General features: G+C 42.2%; 1 protein-coding gene and 1 long non-coding RNA gene across 2 annotated transcripts; both read right to left on the reverse strand.

Annotated features, from left to right (window-relative positions):
• Nucleotides 1-7,425: 7,425 nt before the first annotated feature.
• LOC124046089 lies at nucleotides 7,426-10,753 on the reverse strand. Its single transcript, XR_006840947.1, has 3 exons — nucleotides 10,672-10,753; nucleotides 10,531-10,557; nucleotides 7,426-8,328 (listed from the first exon to the last, which is right to left on the reverse strand). It is a non-coding gene; the product is annotated as an uncharacterized LOC124046089 (long non-coding RNA).
• A 1,141-nt stretch (nucleotides 10,754-11,894) lies between these two features.
• Nucleotides 11,895-19,732, reverse strand: LOC124046090 (proliferation-associated protein 2G4-like). Its single transcript, XM_046366082.1, has 13 exons — nucleotides 19,389-19,732; nucleotides 18,024-18,152; nucleotides 17,621-17,726; nucleotides 17,374-17,443; nucleotides 17,007-17,099; nucleotides 16,665-16,728; nucleotides 16,439-16,517; nucleotides 16,166-16,244; nucleotides 15,790-15,923; nucleotides 15,429-15,523; nucleotides 14,689-14,816; nucleotides 14,484-14,537; nucleotides 11,895-12,862 (listed from the first exon to the last, which is right to left on the reverse strand). Exons 1-13 carry the CDS (start codon nucleotides 19,474-19,476, stop codon nucleotides 12,782-12,784), a joined length of 1,200 nt encoding a protein of 399 aa, XP_046222038.1. The 5' UTR covers nucleotides 19,477-19,732; the 3' UTR covers nucleotides 11,895-12,781.
• Between the last annotated feature and the right edge of the window lie 2,663 nt (nucleotides 19,733-22,395).

Here is a 22,395-nt window from a genome sequence, read left to right on the forward strand (position 1 = left end):
TCAAGACAGCCATCCCAAGCTAGAACATGTCCTGCAAAATAGGATACTCATTTTCAAAGCCAAGGAAGGCTATCCCTTGTTTCCACACCACCACCATGTGACAGGGAAGTATCCTTGTCTGACATCTATTGGAACAGGTATCCTGTAAATACAACACCGTGCCAGAGAGATCAGAGAAATCAAACCATTTTGCCTTCAGGGTATATAACCTGTTTGTGTTTGTTCCAGCGTTTTTGAGGTTTTGGGTTGGACATTAGGCTAATTGAGGTTTACTTAAAAATTAAGTTTATAACAAAATGAAGGCCTACATTTTATACAGGCCTAAAGTCATAGCAAAATTAATATAGCCTGCCGTTGGCAACAATACAATCATAGTCTACATGAATGGGCTATAAATGTACAATAACATGTTTTTTCCCCAACAGAATTATCATTTCTTTAGAAGAGACATATCCAGGGAACCTACTTCTACCCAGCTACTAATGTAGGCCTACTGGTTGTCACGGTTACATGCCTGCTGCTGTGATGGCTCCGCTTAGTGTCACTGCAGAGCAGTCATAGTATTTAGATAGAGCGCAGTTTATAGGCCAGACATAAGTATCTACATCTCTAGGCTAGCCCACTATAGCCTGCTAATTACATCCTTTCACATGTATACAGCTACACGGCTGTCAAGCACCCATGGCTCCCTAAGGCACTGCATCTCAGTGCTAGAGGCGTCACTACAGACCCTGGTTCGATTCCAGGCTGTATCACAACCGGCCTTGATCGGGAGTCCCAAAGGACAGTGCACAATTGGCCCAGCGTTGTCCGAGTTAGGGTTTGGCCAGGGTAGGCCGTTATTGTAAATAAGAATGTGTTCTTAAATAAAACGGAGTTGGGTGGTAGGTTACAAATGTACCGCGGCCCTTTAAAAAGGTCACTCGTGGCTTCAAGCCACACCTACCAAATGGAGCAAACGTATCCCCAAAACATTCAACATTCTTCAACAGACTTTGAGGTATGCTCGGTTTGGTTGGCGTGGCTTGAAGCGATGAGTGATGTATTTAAAGGGCAGCGGCCATGCGGACAGCGTTCCCCGGTTCCTCCCTGTTTTTCAACTGGTCGTTCAGAACGGCACCATTTCCGTTTAATTGAACTTAACACGCTGGTTTCTTTTCATACTAAACACAGCTAAGGTCTCCCTTTCTGAAAATGCATCCCAAATGGCACCCCATTCCCTATATAGTGCACTGCTTTTGACTAGGGACCTATAGGTCCTGGTCAATAGTGCACTGTGAAGGGAACAGTGTACCATTTGGGATGAAACTCTCATCTCAGACCAAAAGCCTACCATTTCTAATACAAATGCCAGTTGTGGTTATTCTTATATGCGCATTTTCGTGGAACAGTTTCATTTCATTTCATTATTTTTCACGTGACCTCCTGTTTTGTCCTAATTTTGTGAATGGGTGTTATAATAAAGTTTAAAATTTGGGGAGGCTTGCAATTTATCCTACCATTTCAATTTATCCTACCTAAATTCAACTAAAGCATATGCCATATGGACACATTGCTACACTGTGATCCATTGGCTGCTAAAGCACATGGAAATCAGAGATAGCCCATAGTTCAATGCCACAGTAGACGTATAACCATTGTCAACTAAGTAAAATACATAAAGGCCTAAAGCCGAACAAAATAAAAACAGTAGAACATATCCTGATGACAATTCAGGTTCTTTCAATCGCATTCATCTCTCCACTCAGCCTGTCTACCTCACGTTCTATCTGTCTTGACTTGAGCTATTGCTAGTGAAGAACAACATTGTATCAATGTAGTATATTGGCTTGTGCTCAGGCCATGTGCTCCCTCAACATTATCAGGACAGAGAAACCATGCACATGCTCATTAATCACATGGAGCACTCCAAACAAAAGACAATAAAACAAAAATTCGACAAAACTCCTAAATAATGAATGAAATAAACCACAATTTATATCTCACAAGTGTGGCAGGTTATGAACTCTGCAAACAAAGTTTATACTCTGAGAAAGGTAAATGACTGTAATGCGTGCATTAGCAGAAATTGATCTAACCAAATGATGAGGATTAAAAGTACATTTACTCGGCCTACTGGTTGTATATGTAATGGGGAATTGATTTTTTAAAAATCTACGGGAAAACAATTCACACAATGAAAAAATGATTGTGCAAGAATTGGCGCACATTCTGGAGAGCAGAGTTAGTTCATTGACGAGACTGGTATAGTAATATAATAATAATAATAATAATAATAATAATAATAATAATAATAATAGGGTATCACATCTCCACATAACGAGAGTGGTATCCTACTAAAGTAGCTAGATCTACTCGGGGTTTTCTAACGCGAACCAGCTTCAGTTGGCTTCACATTCTATCTCACTGGCAGGCTTCTTACGTACTCGGGTTTCCCTCACTTCTGAACTCGTCACGCTGCCAGCACGCCCACAAGCGAGCCACTGTTGGAGGTCTAAGCCGCACGCCGCAATATACCGCTTGCGGTCATGTGCGCCGCGCGATATTCTAGCGGAGCTATAGGAAAAAGTTCAGATTTGCTCTACTTCATGCAAATTGTACGTTTCCGTTAACCAATCCGGTGAGGAGCGGATGTTTTCTTGAAAATCTTCTGTTCATGAAACATAGATCCGTCTGTCATTAGTTGCAGGCAAGAGCAACCTAAAAAGATGGTAGAAAGCCAATCAGCGCAGGGTCTGGTATTCCAGTTCTATATGATGTGGTTTTGCTATACAGAGAGGAAATAATATGGCCAATGGCATTTGGAGGGATTGCAGAGATTACTTTGCTGTTAATGGTGGGTGAATTCGAGATTTGCACGTTTGCTTGTGCTCAGACCTTTGGACTTTTTCCACATTTTGTTATGTTACATTTTAGAATAAGGCTGTATTACATTGTTCCCCCTCATCAATTTACACACAATACCCCATAATGACAAAGCAAAAACAGGTTTAAAAAATGTTAGCAAATGTATAAAAAAATATATAAAAAAATCACATTTACATAAATTTTCAGACCCTTTACTCTGTATTTTGTTGAAGCACATTTGGCAGCGATTACAGCCTCAGGTCTTCTTGCATAGGATGCTACAAGCTTGGTCACCTGTATTTGGGTAGGTTCTCCCATTCTTCTCTGCAGATCCTCTCGAGGTCTGTCAAGTTGGATGGGGAGTGTCGCTGCACAGCTATTTTCAGGTCTCTCCAGAGATGTTTGATCGGGTTCAAGTCTGGGCTCTGGCTGAGCCACTCAAGGACATTCAGATGCTTGTCCAAAAGCCACTCCTGCGTTGTCTTGGCTGTGTGCTTAGGGTCGTTGCCCTGTTGGGAGTTGAACCTTCGCCCCCCAGTCGGCAGTCCTGATCGCTCTGGAGCAGGTTTTCATCAAGATTCTCTCTGTACTTTGCTCCGTTCAGCTTTCCCTCGATCCTGACTATATATATATATATGCCATTTAGCAGACGCTTTTATCCAAAGCGACTTACAGTCATGTGTGCATACATTCTACGTATGGGTGGTCCCGGGAATCGAACCCACTACCCTGGCGTTACAAGCGCCATGCTCTACCAACTGAGCTACAGAAGGACTAGTCTCCCAGTCCCTGCCGCTGAAAAACATCCCCGTAGCATGATGCTTCCACCACCATGCTTCACTGTAGGGATGGTGCCTGGTTTCCTCCAGACATGACACTTGGCATTCAAGATTTCAATATTGGTTTCATCAGACCAGAGAATCTTGTTTCTCATGGTCTGAGAGTCCTTTAGGTGCATTTTGGCAAACTCCAAGTGGGCTGTCATGTGCATTTTACTGAGGAGTGGCTGCCGTCTGGCCACTCTACCATAAAGGCCTGATTGGTGGAGTGCTGCGGAGAAGGTTGTCTTTCTGGAAGATTCTCCCATCTCCACAGAGGAACTCTGTAGCTCTGTCAGATTTACCATCAGGTTATTGATCACCTCCCTGACCTAGGCCCTTCTCCCCCGATTACTTAGTTTGGCTGGGTGGCCAGCTCTAGGAAGAGCCTAGGTGGTTTCAAACTTCTTCCATTTAAGAATGATGGAGGCCACTGTGTTCTTGGGTACCTTCAATGCTGCAGAAATGTGTTGGTACCCTTCCCCAGATCTGTTCCTCGTCACAATCCTGTCTCTGAGCTGTACAGACAATTCCTTCAACCCCATGGCTTGGTTTCTGCTCTGACATGCACTGTCAACTGTAAGACTTCAAATAGACCGATGCTTGCCTTTCCAAACATGTCCAATCAATTGAATTGACCACAGGCAGGCTCCAATGAAGTTGTAGAAACATCTCAAGGATGATCCATGCAAACAGGGTGCACCTGAGCTCAATTTCGAGTCTCATAGCAAAGAGTGTTTATACTTACGTGAATAAGATATTTCATTTTTTAAAAGTTATACATTTGTAAACATGTGTAAACACCTGTTTTTGCTTTGTCATTATGGGGTATTGTGTGTAGATTGATGAGGGAAAAATTATATTTAATCCATTTTAGAATAAGGCTGTAACGTAACAAAATGTGGAAAAAGTCAAGGCGTCTGAGCACTTTCCGAATGCACTGTATGCTACCAATTGAATTATGGTATCTTAACATTATGATTCTCATATATTATAGTTTATGGCTCTTTCAGTATACTTGTGTCATGAGATTGATGATTATAGCTCACTTCCTATAAAATACATAGGCCTACATTTAAAATACATAGGTCTACATGTAAAATACATAGGTCTACATGTAAAATACATAGGTCTACATGTAAAATACATAGGTCTACATGTAAAATACATAGGTCTACATGTAAAATACATAGGTCTACATGTAAAATACATAGGTCTACATTTACAATACATAGGTCTACATGTAAAATACATAGGCCTATATGTAAAATACATAGGCCTATATGTATAATACATAGGCCTATATGTAAAATACATAGGCCTATATGTATAATACATAGGCCTATATGTAAAATACATAGGCCTATATGTATAATACATAGGCCTATATGTATAATACATAGGCCTATATGTAAAATACATAGGCCTATATGTATAATACATAGGCCTATATGTAAAATACATAGGCCTATATGTATAATACATAGGCCTATATGTAAAATACATAGGCCTATATGTATAATACATAGGCCTATATGTATAATACATAGGCCTATATGTAAAATACATAGGCCTATATGTATAATACATAGGCCTATATGTATAATACATCGGCCTATGTAACAGATATGAAATGGCTAGCTAGTTAGCGGAGGTGCGCTCTAATAGCGTTTCAATAGGTGACGTCATTCGCTTTGAGACCTTGAAGTAGTGGTTCCCCTTGCTCTGCAAGGGCCACGGCTTTTGTGGTGCGATGGGTAACGATGCTTCGTGGGTGACTGTTGTCTGTGTGCAGAGGGTTCCTGGTTCGCGCCCAGTTTGGGGCGAGGGGACGGACTAAAGTTATACTGTTGCATCTGCATGTAAAATACATAGGCCTACATGTAAAATACATAGGCCTACACATAAAATACATAGGTCTACACGTAACATACATAGGTCTACACGTAACATACATAGGCCTACATGTAACATACATAGGTCTACACGTAAACTACATAGGCCTACATGTAAAATACATAGGCCTACATGTAACATACATAGGTCTACACGTAAAATACATAGGTCTACATGTAAAATACATAGGCCTACATGTAACATACATAGGTCTACACGTAAAATACAATGGCCTTCATGTAAAATACATAGGTCTACATGTAAAATACATAGGCCTACATGTAACATACATAGGTCTACACGTAAAATACATAGGTCTACATGTAAAATACATAGGCCTACACGTAACACACATGGGTCTACACGTAAAATACATAGGTCTACATGTTAAATACTTAGGCCTACATGTAACATACATAGGTCTACACGTAAAATACATAGGCCTTAATGTAAAGTACATAGGCCTACATGTAAAAAAGGTCTGCATGCACATGAATGGGTACTTTGGGTAAAGGAAATGGTGACTTTAACTTGCAAACATTGTTGTGCAAATCTCTCTTCGCCCACCATCAACACCAATATCTCTGCAATCCTCCTCCTCCATGCCATTGACCTTCTGATTTTGTCTCGGTATTCTAAAATAATTCTCAGCAAATAAACAAGGTAGAATTACAACTCTCCCCACACCCCATTGTTTAAATTCTTTAAAAATGTAATTAACTGAAAAATTGTCAGCACCTTATTTTCATGTACAGTACTGTACCTAGAATACAAGGGTTGGTTTTGCAGTAAACAATTTAGTTAGAAAAATAATGTAGAAAATCTGGTTTATGGTTACACTCATATACATTATCTACTGGTATAATTTTAAATGGAGAACATATAGCTAGCTCAACAATATGCAAATGATGTGTGAGTTGAACTATTCTCTGCTTCAGATGTATAATAGCAAGGGGCACATTGATTGCACATCCCCATTAGGCCAATAATGCCATCATACCGTAGGCCTAAGGCTGAATTGGTGACTCATGACATTATAAGCAGTGAAACGGGTTCACTTTGGCTGATATCCTGAGACATGAGAGATAACCGAAGCAGATCGGGGAGCTCACAACTAGACAAAAAGGTCACGTTCTTTTGAGAAAGCAACACAGAAACACAGACAAATTAGAGACAGATCTCCTTACCTTTTATATTGCAGAATTGTGATCTGTGATAAAAAAAAATAACCCTGACACGGGTTCATCTTGAATGTTGAGGTTTAACAAAAACAAGTTTAAACACTTCAGTGAATCAACATTGAAGGAATCAACATATTTCAAAATGTACCAATAATCAAACTTGTTTGTAAATATTATACATCTTAGTAAGTCAGCTGTTAATACAAAAGCATCATTTGGGGTGAACAAGAATACCCATACCAAAGGTGGGCAAACTTGCTTACACTCCCTCATCTACTGGGTGAGAAGACTTGTTTTCCAGACCAGAAATAACTCATTAAGTTTGATCAATTGAATCAGGTTAGTGCTGGGCTGGAACAAAAGCCTGCACACCCAGCAGAAGGATTGGCCTGTTGCAGTTGAAATACCTTTGTAACCTATCATTTGTGACGTTTAACCCATTGTTGTAGACAACATTTGCCAACATAAGTACACATACAAGGTTGTGCCAGCAGTCTCTTGGGACATTCACTTTGACCTCATCTGCAGACAGGTTCACAGCTCTCCATATCAGAGGACATCAAAAGAAACAGGTTTAATTTTATTACAATTAGAAAACCCTGACAATGATCTATGTCTTCATAGATTCTCTCCAGAACTAGAGAACACATGTAATGAGCTCAAATAAAAGATCACGGAAACACTCAATGTCCACAAAAGTTTATTTCTCAAATTGTTCACATCCCTGTTAGTGAGCACCTGAACCTTTGTCTCAAGTTGAGGGAGCATGCAATTGGGTTACTGACTGCAGGAATAGCCGCCAGGGAATGTTTATTTTGTACCGTAAACCACCTAATTTTAGAGAATTTGTCAGCACATCCAAACGGCCTCAGCCTTAGATTATGCTAGCTTATATTTCACTTAGCTATAGTATGTAGTTTGTTAGCGGCACATTAGCTAAATATGTTTGAATACAGTCACGCCCATCGAAGCGGCCAACCTTTTGAAGCAGTCAAAAACGTAGCGTTATGTACAAGCATCCCCCTTATTTGTAAGTCAGTGTTGCATTGCATTGCATTAATTTTCACATCATTCTGTCATAAAACATCTAATCAGTCAGCCACTTCAGTATGACTGGTTATCCCGAGTTCAAAGTTAACTTGAACCTGCGTCGTAGGATACCCCCCAGGTCAGCGTTACAAATCTTTGCAACTGAACTTGATTGGGCAAAAATGAAAAATAATGGCCTCTTAACATTTTTAGACCCAGTTTCAGATCAATATTGAGTCCATTTAATTTTAAATCAAAAACTTTGTGAAAATATCAACAAAAGCAATGGAGTAGGGATGGTTTCATAGAAGAGTAAACACAGAATGTCCCCATATCAAATCTCCCAGGCAGGTGGTTGACCAACAATAGCACAATCTCTTCATAGCATCTCATTGGCCTGTGTCTTGTTCCAGACTTGGGACCAAGGATCTCCCAAGTGCTCTGTTGTGTCCATGAGAAAGGTCACAGAGATGGTTTTGTAAGTGGGCAGTCTATTTTGACCTCTGCCTCATCTTTCGCCTCTTGCGCTTCAGCCTGCGCATACGCTTCTTTCTCCACTGAAAGAGAACAGAGGGGACAATGTTAGCGATACGGCAATACACAAGTGCCGAAAAAACACCTGTACTCGTAAATTCAGAAGCATGGTTGCATAGTCGTACACAGCAAATTGCTATCAATACAGTATTGCTACCACGCAAACTGAAACTGAGTATGGTCAACAGTCGCTCTAGTGTATTTGAGACATTGCAGTCATGCACACCCACCAATCAACTGAAAGGGCCCGTTTGACATTGCAAGCATTGTACAATACTTGGCTTCAGTAATGATAACAGAGCCATGCATTGAGAATAAATAAACATCCCACTACACTAATTTCATCAACTTGATCAAAATGTTAATATATACACACACACACTTATATGATTTGACAGCTAACATCAGTTAAGTTGCTAGCCACATTGGCTAAGTGGGACTAGAGATAGGAACCTAGCAAGTGTTGATGCAGCAAAACACTAACCTCAAGTAGCTAATGTACAGTCGTGGCCAAAAGTTGAGAATGACATTAATTTCCAGTTTGCTGCTTGTGTCTTTAGATATCTTTGTCAAATGTTACTATGGAATACTGAAGTATAATTACAAGCATTTCATAAGTGTCAAAGGCTTTTGACAATCACATGTTGATGCAGAGTCAATATTTGCAGAGTTGACCCTCCTTTTTCAAGACCTCTGCAATCCGTTCTGGCATGCTGTCAATTAATTTCCGGGCCACATCCTGACTGATGGCAGCCCATTCTTGCATAAGCAATGCTTGGAGTTTGTCAGAATTTGTGGGTTTTTGTTTGTTCAACCTCCTCTTGAGGATTGACCACAAGTTCTCAATGGGATTAAGGTCTGGGGAGTTTCCTGGCCATGGACCCAAAATATCAACGTTTTGTTCCCCGAGCCACTTAGTTATCACTTTTGCCTTATGGCAAGGTGCTCCATCATGCTGGAAAAGGCATTGGTCATCACCAAACTGTTCCTGGATGGTTGGGAGAAGTTGCTCTCGGAGGATGTGTTGGTACCATTCTTTATTCATGGGTGTGTTCTTAGACAAAATTGTGAGTGAGCCCACTCCCTTTGCTGAGAAGCAACCCCACACATGAATGGGCTCCGGATGTTTTACTGTTGACATGACACAGGACTGATGGTAGCGCTCACCTTCTCTTCTCCGGACAAGCTTTTTTCCGGATGCCCTAAACAATTGGAAAGGGCATTCATCAGAGAAAATGACTTTACCCCAGTCCTCAGCAGTCCAATCCCTGTACCTTTTGCAGAATATCAGTCTGTCCCTGATGTTTTTCCTGGAGAGAAGTGGCTTCTTTGCTGCCCTTGACACCAGGCCATCCTCCAAAAGTCTTCGCCTCACTGTGCGTGCAGATGCACTCACACCTGCCTGCTGCCATTCCTGAGCAAGCGCTGTACTGGTGGTGCCCCGATCCTGCAGCTGAATCAACTTTAGGAGACGGTCCTGGCGCTTGCTGGATTTTCTTGGGCGCCCTGAAGCCTTCTTCACAACAATTGAACCGCTCTCCTTGAAGTTCTTGATGATCCGATAAATGGTTGACTCAGGTGCAATCTTCCTGGCAGCAATATCCTTGCCTGTGAAGCCCTTTTTGTGCAAAGCAATGATGACGGCACGTGTTTCCTTGCAAGTAACCATGGTTGACAGAGGAAAACAGTGATTCGAAGCACCACCCTCCCTTTGAAGCTTCCAGTCAGTTAGTCGTACTCAATCAGCATGACAGAGGGATCTCCAGCCTTGTCCTCGTCAACACTCACACCTGTGTTAATGAGAGAATCAGTGACATGTCAGCTGGTCCTTGTGGCTGGGCTGAAATGCAGTGGAAATGTTTATTGGGGATTCAGTTCATTTGCATGGCAAAGAGGGACTTTGCAATTCATCTGATCACTCTTCATAACATTCTGGAGTATATTCAAATTGCAATCATACAAACTGAAAAAAAGTCATTGGTGTCCCTCAACTTTTGGCAACAACCATTTCAGTTGGCTCAGAAAGCCATGGCTAATGATTAAATTGAAAATAATTCAACGTGGTTTAGCAGGTAGTTTCCAAACTGTGTGCAGTTTGTTATAGTGCCTACAACTAGTTAGACGGCTGAACTAGCTAGTAAATTAGGTATTCGCTGGCTAACTCTTAGCTAGCATTGCAACAAGCAGACTACACATTAATTGTTTATAGAGGGGAAATTACTCACCTTGGCCCTCATGATATGGAGGGGTGTCTGTAAGGAAAGGGGAGAGAAAGGTTGATTAGTCGGATGGCTTTTAGTTAGATTGGATTATTTTGGATTCGTATTTGACGCTAGACAACCCTTGAAATTAAATTCTCTGTGTACCTTTACAAGATGGCACCGTCTCCAAGAAGACCGTAACAGTTGTTCAAATGTTTATTTATAAACTGTGATTACGTCATCATTGTTGGACGCTCATGAACTCTGGGAAATGCAAACAATGATTTTTCAACGATTTCTTCGTATAACTAACCCATGTGTCCTGCTTCAATCTGTGATGCATCTTTCATCAATAATATATATGGCTTTGAACTGTGCTAAGAATTGTCTCAATCGACATTATTTTTGTATATAATTACAAAATGTCTGTTTTACGGAGGTATATGTTATGCTGTGTAGAAAGCCATGTAATTACATGTACAGTATTTATTCTGTACATTATTTTAGATGGGGGAGATTCACAAGACAATATTGAGACAAACAACACATCCACATATTTTGTTTTAAAGTTTATTTCAAACCACGAAGAAAAAAACTCCCTCTTTCTAAATCCAAAAAAAAGAACGACCATGTACATTATTTTAACAGTTGTCAATACCTCTATTGCGTTACTGATCGAGGCATATATGGTTTCCACATCCAGTGCAGGGGTCAGCAGTCATAACTGTCGACTGTCGAGTTAGTTTATCAAGCAATGGCCATATTTCAAAAGGCCTATCTGATTATAGTGGGATGATCAATGGATCTTATTCACAGAATTAACGAGGCATTTACTTTTCAGTCAAGTACGCAAAATACGGACGCCGAGATGGGTTGTAATTCTGACATGACAATTTCAAAGGCCTTTCTAAATGCCTAATTGTATTGCGAGAACGACCCCCTATTACTTCCCAAATAAGGACTTAAGAATTACACCCACACACATGTACAATGCAAGAGATGATACATTTCTTTCACGAGAACAAACTTAGAAAGTCATCAACCTAGTAAAGAAACATTTCCACAAGGATGGATCTCTCCCTCGAATAACCTATTCAGAATGAAAAGCCCAACAACTAGTGGTGCAGCAGTTTGTTAGTAAATCCTTTGGTCAGTTGCCCCACCCAAACTCAATATTACGTCGTTGCTATTTAATGCCGGCGTTGTAATGGTTCTAGTCTAGATTATTCTAAAAATAGCCTCTGAAACTGGGATTTTTTTTACAATAGAAAGTATCAAGTATTAAACAGCTATGGAAACTGATGTAAACACTGAGTAACATAGGTGGAATTCATTGAGCGCTGTGGCAGTGGTAGTACCAGTGAAGTATGAAATTAATTATGGCGTCCTACACAGAACAAATCATTTAATGGGAACACCTGAACCCTCCATTACTGGGTATAAGAATATCAAATGTCTGTATGTGCAGTGAGAGCAAGCCACTTATCCGACTCCCTGTTCTAAAAATCCATCGACTATATGTCCACGGCAACGGATTTGACAGTTATGTCACAAACTGTAACTGGGGGTAAGATAGCTAGGTATGCCGCTAGGAAGTTTGCGTATCCACTGTAAATACGTTTGTGTGACAATGTAGACAGTTAACATTTGCGGTTATGACGGTTTATAACAGCGTTAAGTAGACTAATGCAGGGTTTAAGTTATTACCCATTTAATTCCCTAATAGGACACACCGACATCCACTTCAGAGACATTGCTTCTTGCTTATGACCTCAAACAAGGTTTTCCTTTACACAATTATCATTGGCACAATGCAGTACAGTCATCTCAAACCCTCCACTGTCGTGCTTTGCCTTCATACATCATTATAGAATTACAGTTCAAGGCTCAATGACTGGATGGTATAAACGTGTCTCCCACAGAATCTACTCCGGAAAATGCCCTCGTTCTACTCAATATCCCTCTCTTTCAGCGTCATCGCACCGAACGTGTTTACTATTCTGGGGGAGAACCCTGCTGTCTCAAGGACATTGATATTGAAAAGGGATGTGACAGGAAGTTGAATTTAGGCGTGAGCAACACCATCACCCGGTAGTCTGACATCGTTAACATTTGGAGGTTTTCATCACAGAAGGCTAGGCCACGCCACAAGGCAGGCATGTCAAGATGGGAAGGTAGGATGGAGGGATTATTGACGTTTGTTCTTTGGGTTGGTCAGTTGTCTGTCAGTATTCTTGGAGACGAAGACAGGGTTGGGGTGGGGGGGTGGAAGGTTTTATTTCGCAGCTTCAGTCTCCTCGACCTTCGTTGGCGCTGGATGTCCTGGTGCCGTTTCAGTTTCCACGGTCTTTGAAGCCTTTTGACAAAAAAATAAGTTGCTTGGAAATTGAGGCAAGACTCGTAAAATGTAGTTGTCACATTAACATGTATTTTTATTTAAAGCGTGAACTCCCATTAGGGTCTTTCCCAATGGAGACCTGAATGAATTTACAGTGCCTTCGGAAATTATTCAGACCCCTTGACTTTTCCCACATTCTGTTACAGCCTCATTCTAAAATGGATTAAATCAGCAATCTACACACAATACCCCATAATGACAAAGCGAAAACAGTTTAGACATTTTTGCAAATGTATTAAAAACATATGTAAATCATTTATTTAAGTATTCAAACCCTTTGCCATGAGACTGAAAATTGAGTCTCAAAAATGGTTTCTATAACTTGATTGAAGTACACCTGTGATAAATTAAATTGATTGGACATGATTTGGAAAGGCACACACACCTGTCTTATGTCCCACAGTTGACAGTGCATGTCAGAGCAAAAAGCAAAGCCATGAGGTTGAAGGAATTGTCTGTAGAGCTCCGAGACAGGACTGTGTCGAGGCACCAATCTGGGGAAGGGTACCAAAAATGTTCTGTAGCATTGAAGGTCCCCAAGACCAGTGGCCTCCACCATTCTTAAATGGAAGAAGTTTGGAACCACCAAGGCTCCTCCTAGAGCTGGCCACCCAGCCAAACAATCGTGGGAGAAGGGCCTAGGTCAGGGAGATGATCAAGAACCCATTAGTCACTGACAGAGCCTCCTCTGTGGAGATGGGAAAAACTTCCAGAAGGACAACCATCTCTGCAGAACTCCACCAATCAGGCCTTTACGGTAGAGTGGCCAGACGGAAACCACTTGGAGTTTGCCAAAAGGCACCTAAAGACTCTCAGACCATGAGAAACAAGATTCTCTGGTCTGATGAAACCAAGATTAAACTCTTTGCCCGGATTGCCAAGTGTCACATCTGGAGGAAACCTGGCACCATCCCTACGGTGAAGCGAGGTGGTGGCAACATCATGCTGTGGGGATATTTTTCAGCAGCAGGGACTGGGAGACTAGTCAGGACCGAGGGAATGATGAACGGAGCAAAGTACAGAGAGAGATCCTTGATGAAAACCTGCTCCAGAGCGCTCAGGACCGCAGACTGGGGCGAAGGTTCACCTTCCAACAGGACAACAACCCTAAGCACACAGCTTCGGGACAAGTCTCTGAATGTCCTTGAATGGCTCAGCCAGAAACCAGACCTGAACCTGATCGAACATCTCTGGAGACCTGAAAATATCTGTGCAGCAACGCTCCCCATCCAACCTGACAAAGCTTGAGAGGATCTGCAGAGAAGAATGGGAGAAACTCCCCAAATACAGGTGTGCCAAGCTTGTAGTGTCATGCTCAAGAAGATCGAGGCTGTAATTACTGACAAAGGTGCTTCAACAAAGTACTGAGTAAAGGGTCTGAATACTTTATTATTATTTTTTTGTACCACTTTTTGCTTTGTCATTATGGGGTATTGTGTGTAGATTGAGGGGGGGGAAAAAACATTTTAGAATAAGGCTAACGTAATGTAACAAAATGTGTAAAGTCAAGGGGCCTGAATACTTTCCGAAGGCACGGTACATGTGTTTACATCACAGTACGGTGCACCATGGAGCCTACCTTCTTTTTCTTTTTCTTCTGTGTCTTGCGGCTCGCTGAGCTTTGGAGCAAGGCCTAAAAAAACAAAAATAGGTAGGTTTGTGAGAGAGAGAAAAAACAAGGCAACCATCTCAGCTTAGTGAAAATACCAAGTCAGCTAACATGAAGCCCCAGTGTAGCTCCCCAGAGCAGTAGGCCATCGGTCTACCGCAGTTGGTTGTTTTACCTTGAGATCTGCGTCCTCTACCTCATGTTCAGACTTGTACAGCTCCTGCTCATACAGCTCTGTGGTGATACGTAGGGGTCCGTTGGCCATCAGCAGCACGGTGAACTTGAACTGGGCCACAAACTCACCTAGACATAGACAGACGTAAGGAGTCAGTAAACATAGGATGATATCTACCAGCGCTCCAAGTCCAGGTCCAAGAGGCTTCTAAACAGCTTCTACCCCATAAGACTTCCGAACACCTAATCAAAATGGCTACACAGACTATATGCATTGCCCCCCCCCCCTTACACCACCGCTACTGTTGTTATCATCTATGCAGTCACTTTAATAACTCTACATACATGTACATATTACCTCAACCGATGCCCCCCTGTATATAGTCTCGCTATTGTTATTTTACTGCTGCTCTTAAATTACTAGTTAATTTGATTTCTTATCAGTTTTTTACATTTTTAAACTGCATTGTTGGTTAGGGGCTTGTAAGTAAGCATTTCACTGTATGGTGAATGAATACCTGTTGTATTCGGCGCACGTGACTAAAAGTGTGATTTGATTTGGACTATGTAACTATTTTTGTACTGTGGCGTTTAAGTGGCACACTGCTTTGAACGAACGGATTACAAAGAATGACATTTTATTTGCACGTCAATTCACCATTAGCGATCCATCGCGGGATCACATTTCACACAAAAAAGTTCATTCATAGCCTCTGTGACTGGTTATGTCTTTTAACTTGCCTTCTTTCTCATGCAGAACGTTGAAGGGCTGCAGCAGTTCATGTTTGGCACACTCCACCACACCTAGCCTAGCCTTACCCTCATCCTCAAACGCCCTGAGGGGAAAAAAGAGGTAATATCAAAAAGGGACACAAAAATATATATAATTTTGATTACAAAAAAAGGGAATCAGTTGGAGGAAGCCCAATTGCCTAAATCGAATTGAATGTAATCAGTTGAGTTGAATGACAGCGTCAGGTTGTGGTCAATGTCTTAAATCAATTGATTTAAATCGTCTTAAGTCCTTAGAAACTCATTTGCCCGACACGTTTCCCATTGAACCGGTTCTGACTAAAAGGACGAGGTGCGTCTCATGTATTACCTGAGAGTGAAAGGCATGGCGTCGAAGCGTCTCTCCACCTCGCTGAAGAAACTCCTGGACGTCTTCATCTTCAGGCCGTACTGCTTGTCTGGGTCCCTCTTGTAAATGGTGGTCCTCTGGCCTGCATCCTTTGCCTGGAGTAGAGTAGAAGACATGGGATGTTAAAAAATAACTCCTTTCGTTGCTCTATTTATTTTTCACAGCCCATTCAAAGTGACGACACGAGTTGGACAGTAGTCATCCAACACATAGAAAAAAGGTGATTTGTCCTTGCTGTTTTGCTGCTCCTGGAGGGGATCCTTTCATAGATGAGAAAAACTAGCAGGGAAATTGAGCAGAAGTTGACTAGAACGTCGAGGGAATGTTTGTCCCTCACCTTGCCTTCTCCGGTGCTGATGAGCACATCCACGGCGTACACCTCATGCACCTCGAACTCAGCCTTCTCGTGGTCCTTCCTACAGAGGCAGAGAGCAATAAGGCCATTAATAATTCAATCTTATTTTCCCCCTAAGAGCAACTACTATTAGTAATTCACCGGGTGCTTCAGACACAACAAAGATACGAGAAACAAAGCTTTGAGACACGCGTCGGACAAGTAATACCAAACAAGCCAGAGATCTGGGACTAACTGATCATGTCTTCAATTCACCTCTGCTGATCCGTGGGGTTCTGAATGATGGTTTTCTCTCCGTCAATAACGTGCTGCTTCAACTGATGGGACAGCATGCCTGAGGAGAGAGTGTTACACTGGAATAGAAAAACTGTATGTGATTTGGCAAGCTACCTGTACAAGATGTGAGGGATTGAATGTACTGTGTATGAATATGGCAGTGAGGCGCCAACTAGGTTTAAATGGCAAGCGGGGACTCACTCACCCTCAATGGCTGAGCATTTGAATGACTTGGCGATCTTGTTCCAGGCCTCTGTGACCTGCGAGTTCTGAATGAGATAGACAGACACCCTAAAATGTTAAAAACGGCCATGAATCCACTGCTGGAAATACAGTACCGTCACAATGACACCAACTTGATTTGTTTGTTAAGCTTCTTTTTTCTCTCCAAACCGTGTCACTGTGTCCCTGACTAGCCTGGTCCCAGATCTGTTTGTGCTATTCAGCCAACTCAAACCATAGGAGATGGCGATAAAGCACAACCAGATCCGGGACCAGTCTAGTCCCCTGACTGTCCACTCAGTAAAGCGCTGACGCAGCACCTCACCTGGTTTCCAGGCTTGACCAGTCTGAGGGCAGCCTCGGCACACAAGTGTGCCGCTTTGATCACGTCAGCCTTACGCCCCGTCAACGGAGCATCCTGATGGAGAGAAGGGGAAGAAACAGGACGTGAATGTGACGCAACGGAGCAGCTGATTACACAGGACGGATACGTTTCACTGCACTGGAGGGTGGCCTCCGCCAATCCTCTTCCTAACGTTACGTGACTGTTGCACTACACCTATAATTATTTATTTTTTAAATAGTCTGATGTGCCGCGCGTCCGTCTCTGTTAATATCCGTACGCTGGCATTTCTGCGTGACATCTGCACTCTTGCTAACGTCAACGCATACAACGATTGAAGTACTACTACCTTGGTCACTCCCACCACAAAGCTGTGAGCCAGGTTGGAGATGAAGCCGTCCACGTGCACCCCCAGGTCACTGCACAGGCAACACAAGAGGAGGCACAGTGACTCAAGACCATCAGACTGGCCCGTGCGTTGACATGTGAAGGGGGTAGTCTCCCAACAGTTGAATAGGGCCAGCAATACAGGAAAAAGGCACAGATACAGCCGTTAACAGTTCCATACAGTGTTCAATGCAATACAACGTTCCTACATTTTGACGAGGTCCCCGCCCTTCAGTACGATCTCAGGGTCACTCTTCAGCGGAGAGAAGTGGCACACACAGTTGTTGACAGACACGCTGGTTGGGAAAGCGATGCCTGAGGGAGGCAATAAAGTACAGACATTTAATCACATTGACTAATGTCATTTTGCATGCACTGTCTACACAACAAGAGAATATCAAGTGTTTTCCTTGATTCCTTGTCTCCTCTCTCCTCACCTCCCTCTGGCGTTTTGAGGAGGCAAGGAGAAAGGATGAGTAAGCGAGGATAAGACTTGAGATTAAACTTTTCTTCAGTCAAAAAGTAAACTACAAAACTCTAGAAAAGCTACTTGACTTCACTCAGTCATGACAACGCAAATTATTTAATTAACCAATGAGATGAGGCCCATACCTTTTTTCAGGTCCTTCTCCTTCCTGAAGACCTTTCCAGTTTCAGCCATGATGAAGGCATCTCCCTTCGCACAGAGGCTGACAACTGTCTCACCAGCCTTGGCTGCCTCCACCACAGCCTTTAGGGCCTCTGGATAGGAAAGGACACGAGGACCGAACAGTAAGTAAGTAAGCTTCAAGTATTTGGTATTAGGATCAGGGAAGATGACTGATGGAGACCATGATAAGGCAAGGCCGTGGATATTCACACTTTTAAATCTGCTTGTCAAATAGCATTTCACAGTTATTCTGTTAGTAGTCTACACCGGTTGTTACGAAGCATTCCATGAGGAAAATATGATTCTTGTCATTGAGGCAAAGTACATGAAGTTCCCTTCCCAGGAGCATTATGTGGGGTCATCAGGATTTACATAAATTCCAAGGAACACACTTCCAGGTCTTCAATGTTGATGCATGGGGAGTATATCATAGCTAAAGATGGGTGCACAGGGAGTAACGTTATTGCATAGCTGCTAGCTATAGTTGTGTTACGTGTTGCAGGTCTGAGGCAATGCATTGCCACTGAACTGACAGATGTTGAAGGTAATAGTGCCGACATATAACCGGTGTGAAATGGGTAGCTTTAGTTAGCGTTGCGCGATGACGTCACTCGCTCTGAGAACCTTGAAGGGCCGCGGCTTTTGTGGCGCGATAGGTAACGATGCTTGTAGATTGTGTGCAGAGGGTCCCTAGTTCAAGCCCAGGTTGGGTGGGGAGAGGGACGGACGCACGACTGTTACATATACAATGAGAGCCCATAGGTTTATTGAGAGAACGATTCACTTGCTGCAGGTGACAGTTCAGGATGATTGACAGCATGCAAGAGATGATAGCTGGGGGGGAAAAACGACCTCTTTGCGTTTAACAGCTGTGCTACCTAGCTAGCCAGTTGAAATAACTCTGACAATTAACTGACTAAACTTTGCAATTAGTAACTAGGTAGATGTAACTGGATCATAACTTATTCAGAAGGCAGTTTTTTCGATCAGTGACAACTTCCCAGGCAGTGCATTGAATCTTAGCTAGTTAGCTCACTAGCAGCATGTCAGTTAGCCACTTTAGCTAACTAGCGGTTACATAAGTGCATGTATAGACTAACTTTAGTATTAGCTAGCAATAACATGCTAACTCGTGGCTACGATTTCCCTACGACACGGGCAAAATGCTAGCCCTGACGAGTCATTGATTTATCGCTAGATAGCGACACAGCACATGGCTGCATTGTGATAATGAATATGCTAGCTAGTCAACTCTGCTACAACCAGTGCACCTCGGTCACGTTTAAACTCGATCGTCTACTAAAATCAACATCTTCATATTCGCTTACGGTTGGCAATCTCGGCGCCCATTTTGTACTTGGTGACGACCAAATCATCGGCGATGGTCTGCTCTTGTTGATCGTCTTCTCCGGACATATTTTCGGTCTCTCTTTTCTCACTCAAAGTAACTTTTTTTTCCCCCGCGGGTTTCAGCTACAGACTCGACCACGCTGCCTGGTCTGCTCTCTCCTCCGCAGTTGTAGCCCAGGCCCAAAACGCCTGAGACCCCTCCTACTAGCGGACAACGTCCCACGCAATGCGTGTACGCTGAGCACCGAATTGAATACAACAACAAAAAGATCAGAACATGTAGGCCTTATTCAGTAGTCATTCGAGTTTGGCCTGGTGGTACCATTCTTCAGTGTTATATGATCTGCCTATCTGCATGATGACTAATCGAAAAATAGTGTATGCACATCTCGACTTGCTTTTCTCTCTCTGTCAATGTTCAATTCAATTGGAGGGCTTTATTGGCATGATAAATGTGTGCTTACATTGCCAAAGCAAGTGAAACAGATCATAAACAAAAGTGAAATCAACAATTTAAAAAAATGTACAAGTAAACGTTACTCTCACAAAAGTTCCAAATGTCAATAGTATGTTTATAAACAGTGTTGTAATGATGTGCGAGTAGTTAAAGTACAAAAGGGGAAATACATCAACATAAATATAGGTTGTATTTACAATGGGGTTTGTTCTTTACTGGTTGCCCTTTTCTTGTGGCAACAGGTCACATATCTTGCTGCTGTGATGGCACACTGGTATTTCACCCAATAGATATGGGAGTTTATCAAAATTGGATTTGTTTATGAATTCTTTGTTGGTCTGTGTAATCTGCGGGAAATATGTGTATCTAATATGGTCATACATTTGGCAGGAGGTTAGGAAGTGCACAGTGGCCAGGTGTACTCTGTGTCAAGTAATTATTACGATTTGGTTGGGTCTAATTGTGTTGCTGTCCTGGGGCTCTGTGGGGTCTGTTGGTGTTTGTGAACAGACCAGGACCAGCTAGCATAGGGGGCTCTTCTCCAGGTAAATTTTCTATAGGTGATGGATTTGTTATGGAAGGTTTGCGAATCACTTTAGGTGGCTTTAGAATTGAATGTCTCTTTTCTAGATTTGGATAATTAGCGGGTATCGGCCTAATTCTGCTCTGCATACATTATTTGGTGTTTTACGTTGTACACAGAGGATATTTTTGCAGAATTCTGCATGCAGAGTCTCAATTGGGTGTTTGTCCCATTTTGTGAATTCTTGGTTGGTGAGTTGACGCCAGACCTCACAACCATAGAGGACAATGGGTTCTATAACTGATTGAAGTATTTTTTTTTGCCAGATTCTAATTGGTATGTCAAATTTGATGACATAGAAGGCCCTTCTTGCCTTGTATCTCAGATAGTTCACAGCTTTGTGGAAGTTACCTGTGGCGCTGATGGTTAAGCCAAGGTATGTACAGTTTTTTGTGTGCTCTAGGGCAGTGGTGTCTAAATGAAATTTGTATTCGTTGTCCTGGTAACTAGACCTTTTTTGGAACACCATTATTTTTGTCTTACTGAGATGTACTGTCAGGGCCCAGGTCTGGCTGAATCTGTGCATAAGATCTAGATGCTGCTATAGGCCCTCTTTGGTTGGGGACAGAAGCACCAGATCATCAGCAAACAGTAGACATTTGACTGCAGATTATAGTAGGGTGAGACCGGGTGCTGCAGTCTGTTCTAGTGCCCTCGCCAATTCGTTGATATATATATGTTGAAGGGGTGGGGCTTAAGCTGCGTCCCTGTCTCACCTCGCGGCCCTGTGAAAAGAAATGTGTGTGTTTTCTAGCAATTTTAACCGCACACTTGTTGTTTGTGTACATGGATTTTATAATGTTGTATATTTTTCCTCCAACACCACTTTCCATCAATTTGCCCTCATGCCAAATGGAGTCGAAAGCATAAGAAGACTTTGCCTTTGTTTTGGTTTGTTTGTTTGTCAATTAGGGTGTGCAGGGTGAATACGTGGTCTGTCGTACGGTAATTTGGTTGGTAAAAAGCAAATTTGACATTTTCTCAGTCCCTACTTTTCACTGAGGAAATGTACAAGTCTGCTGTTAATGATACTGCGGAGGATTTTACCAAGGTTGCTGTTGACGCATAACCCACGGTAGTTATTGGGGTGAAATTTGTCTCCACTTTGTGCATTAGGGTGATGAGTCCTTGGTTCCAAATATTGGGGAATATGCCAGAGCTGAGGATGATATTAAAGAGTTTAAGTATAGCCAGTTGGAATTTGTGGTCTGTATATTTTATCAGTTCATTTAGCATACCATCAACCCCACAGGCCTTTTTGGGTTGGAGGGTTTGTATTTTGTCCTGTAGACCATTCAATGTAATTGGAGAATCCAGTGGGTTCTGGTAGTCTTTTAATAGTTGATTCTAAGATTTGTATTTGATCATGTATATGTTTTTGCTGTTTATTCTTTGTTATAGAGCCAAAAATGTGTTTTTCCATACATCTCCATTTTGGATAGATAACTCTTCGTGTTGTTGTTTGTTTTCCAATTTTCCCAGACGTGGTTAGATTCTTCAATACATTAAGCTGATTTCTGACGTGCTGTTCCTTCTTTTTCCGTCGTGCATTTCTGTATTGTTTTAGTGATTCATCATAGTGAAGGTGTAGACTCAGGTTTTCTGGGTCTATGTGTCATGACTTCTGCCGAAGTCGTTGCCTCTCCTTGTTCGGGCGGTGCTCGGCGTTCGACGTCACCGGTCTTCTAGCCATCATTGATCCATTTTTCATTTTCCATTGGTTTTGTCTTGTCTTCACACACACCTGTTTTCAATCCCATTCATTACCTGTTGTGTATTTAACCCTCTGTTTCCCCTCTTGTCTTTGTCAGAGATTGTTTATTGTCAGCGTAGTGTTTTTGTTGTATAGGTGCGTGACGGGTCTTCGTACCCATATTTGTTTATGTTCTTTTCCTGTTTAGTGTTATGGAGCATGTTACTAGGACTTTATTAAAAGACTCCATTT

This window comes from Oncorhynchus gorbuscha, linkage group LG10 (assembly GCF_021184085.1).
Source record: "Oncorhynchus gorbuscha isolate QuinsamMale2020 ecotype Even-year linkage group LG10, OgorEven_v1.0, whole genome shotgun sequence".
NCBI lineage: Eukaryota > Metazoa > Chordata > Actinopteri > Salmoniformes > Salmonidae > Oncorhynchus > Oncorhynchus gorbuscha.

Coding starts and splice junctions, on each gene's coding strand:
- LOC124046090 (XM_046366082.1), bottom strand. CDS start 19,476: ATGTCCGGAGAAGACGATCAACAAGAGCAGACCATCGCCGATGATTTG. Junction 16,729..17,006: donor TGGTCAAGCCTGGAAACCAG/GTGAGGTGCTGC, acceptor TATCTCATTCAG/AACTCGCAGGTCACAGAGGC. Junction 14,538..14,688: donor TAGAGGACGCAGATCTCAAG/GTAAAACAACCA, acceptor TTGTTTTTTTAG/GCCTTGCTCCAAAGCTCAGC.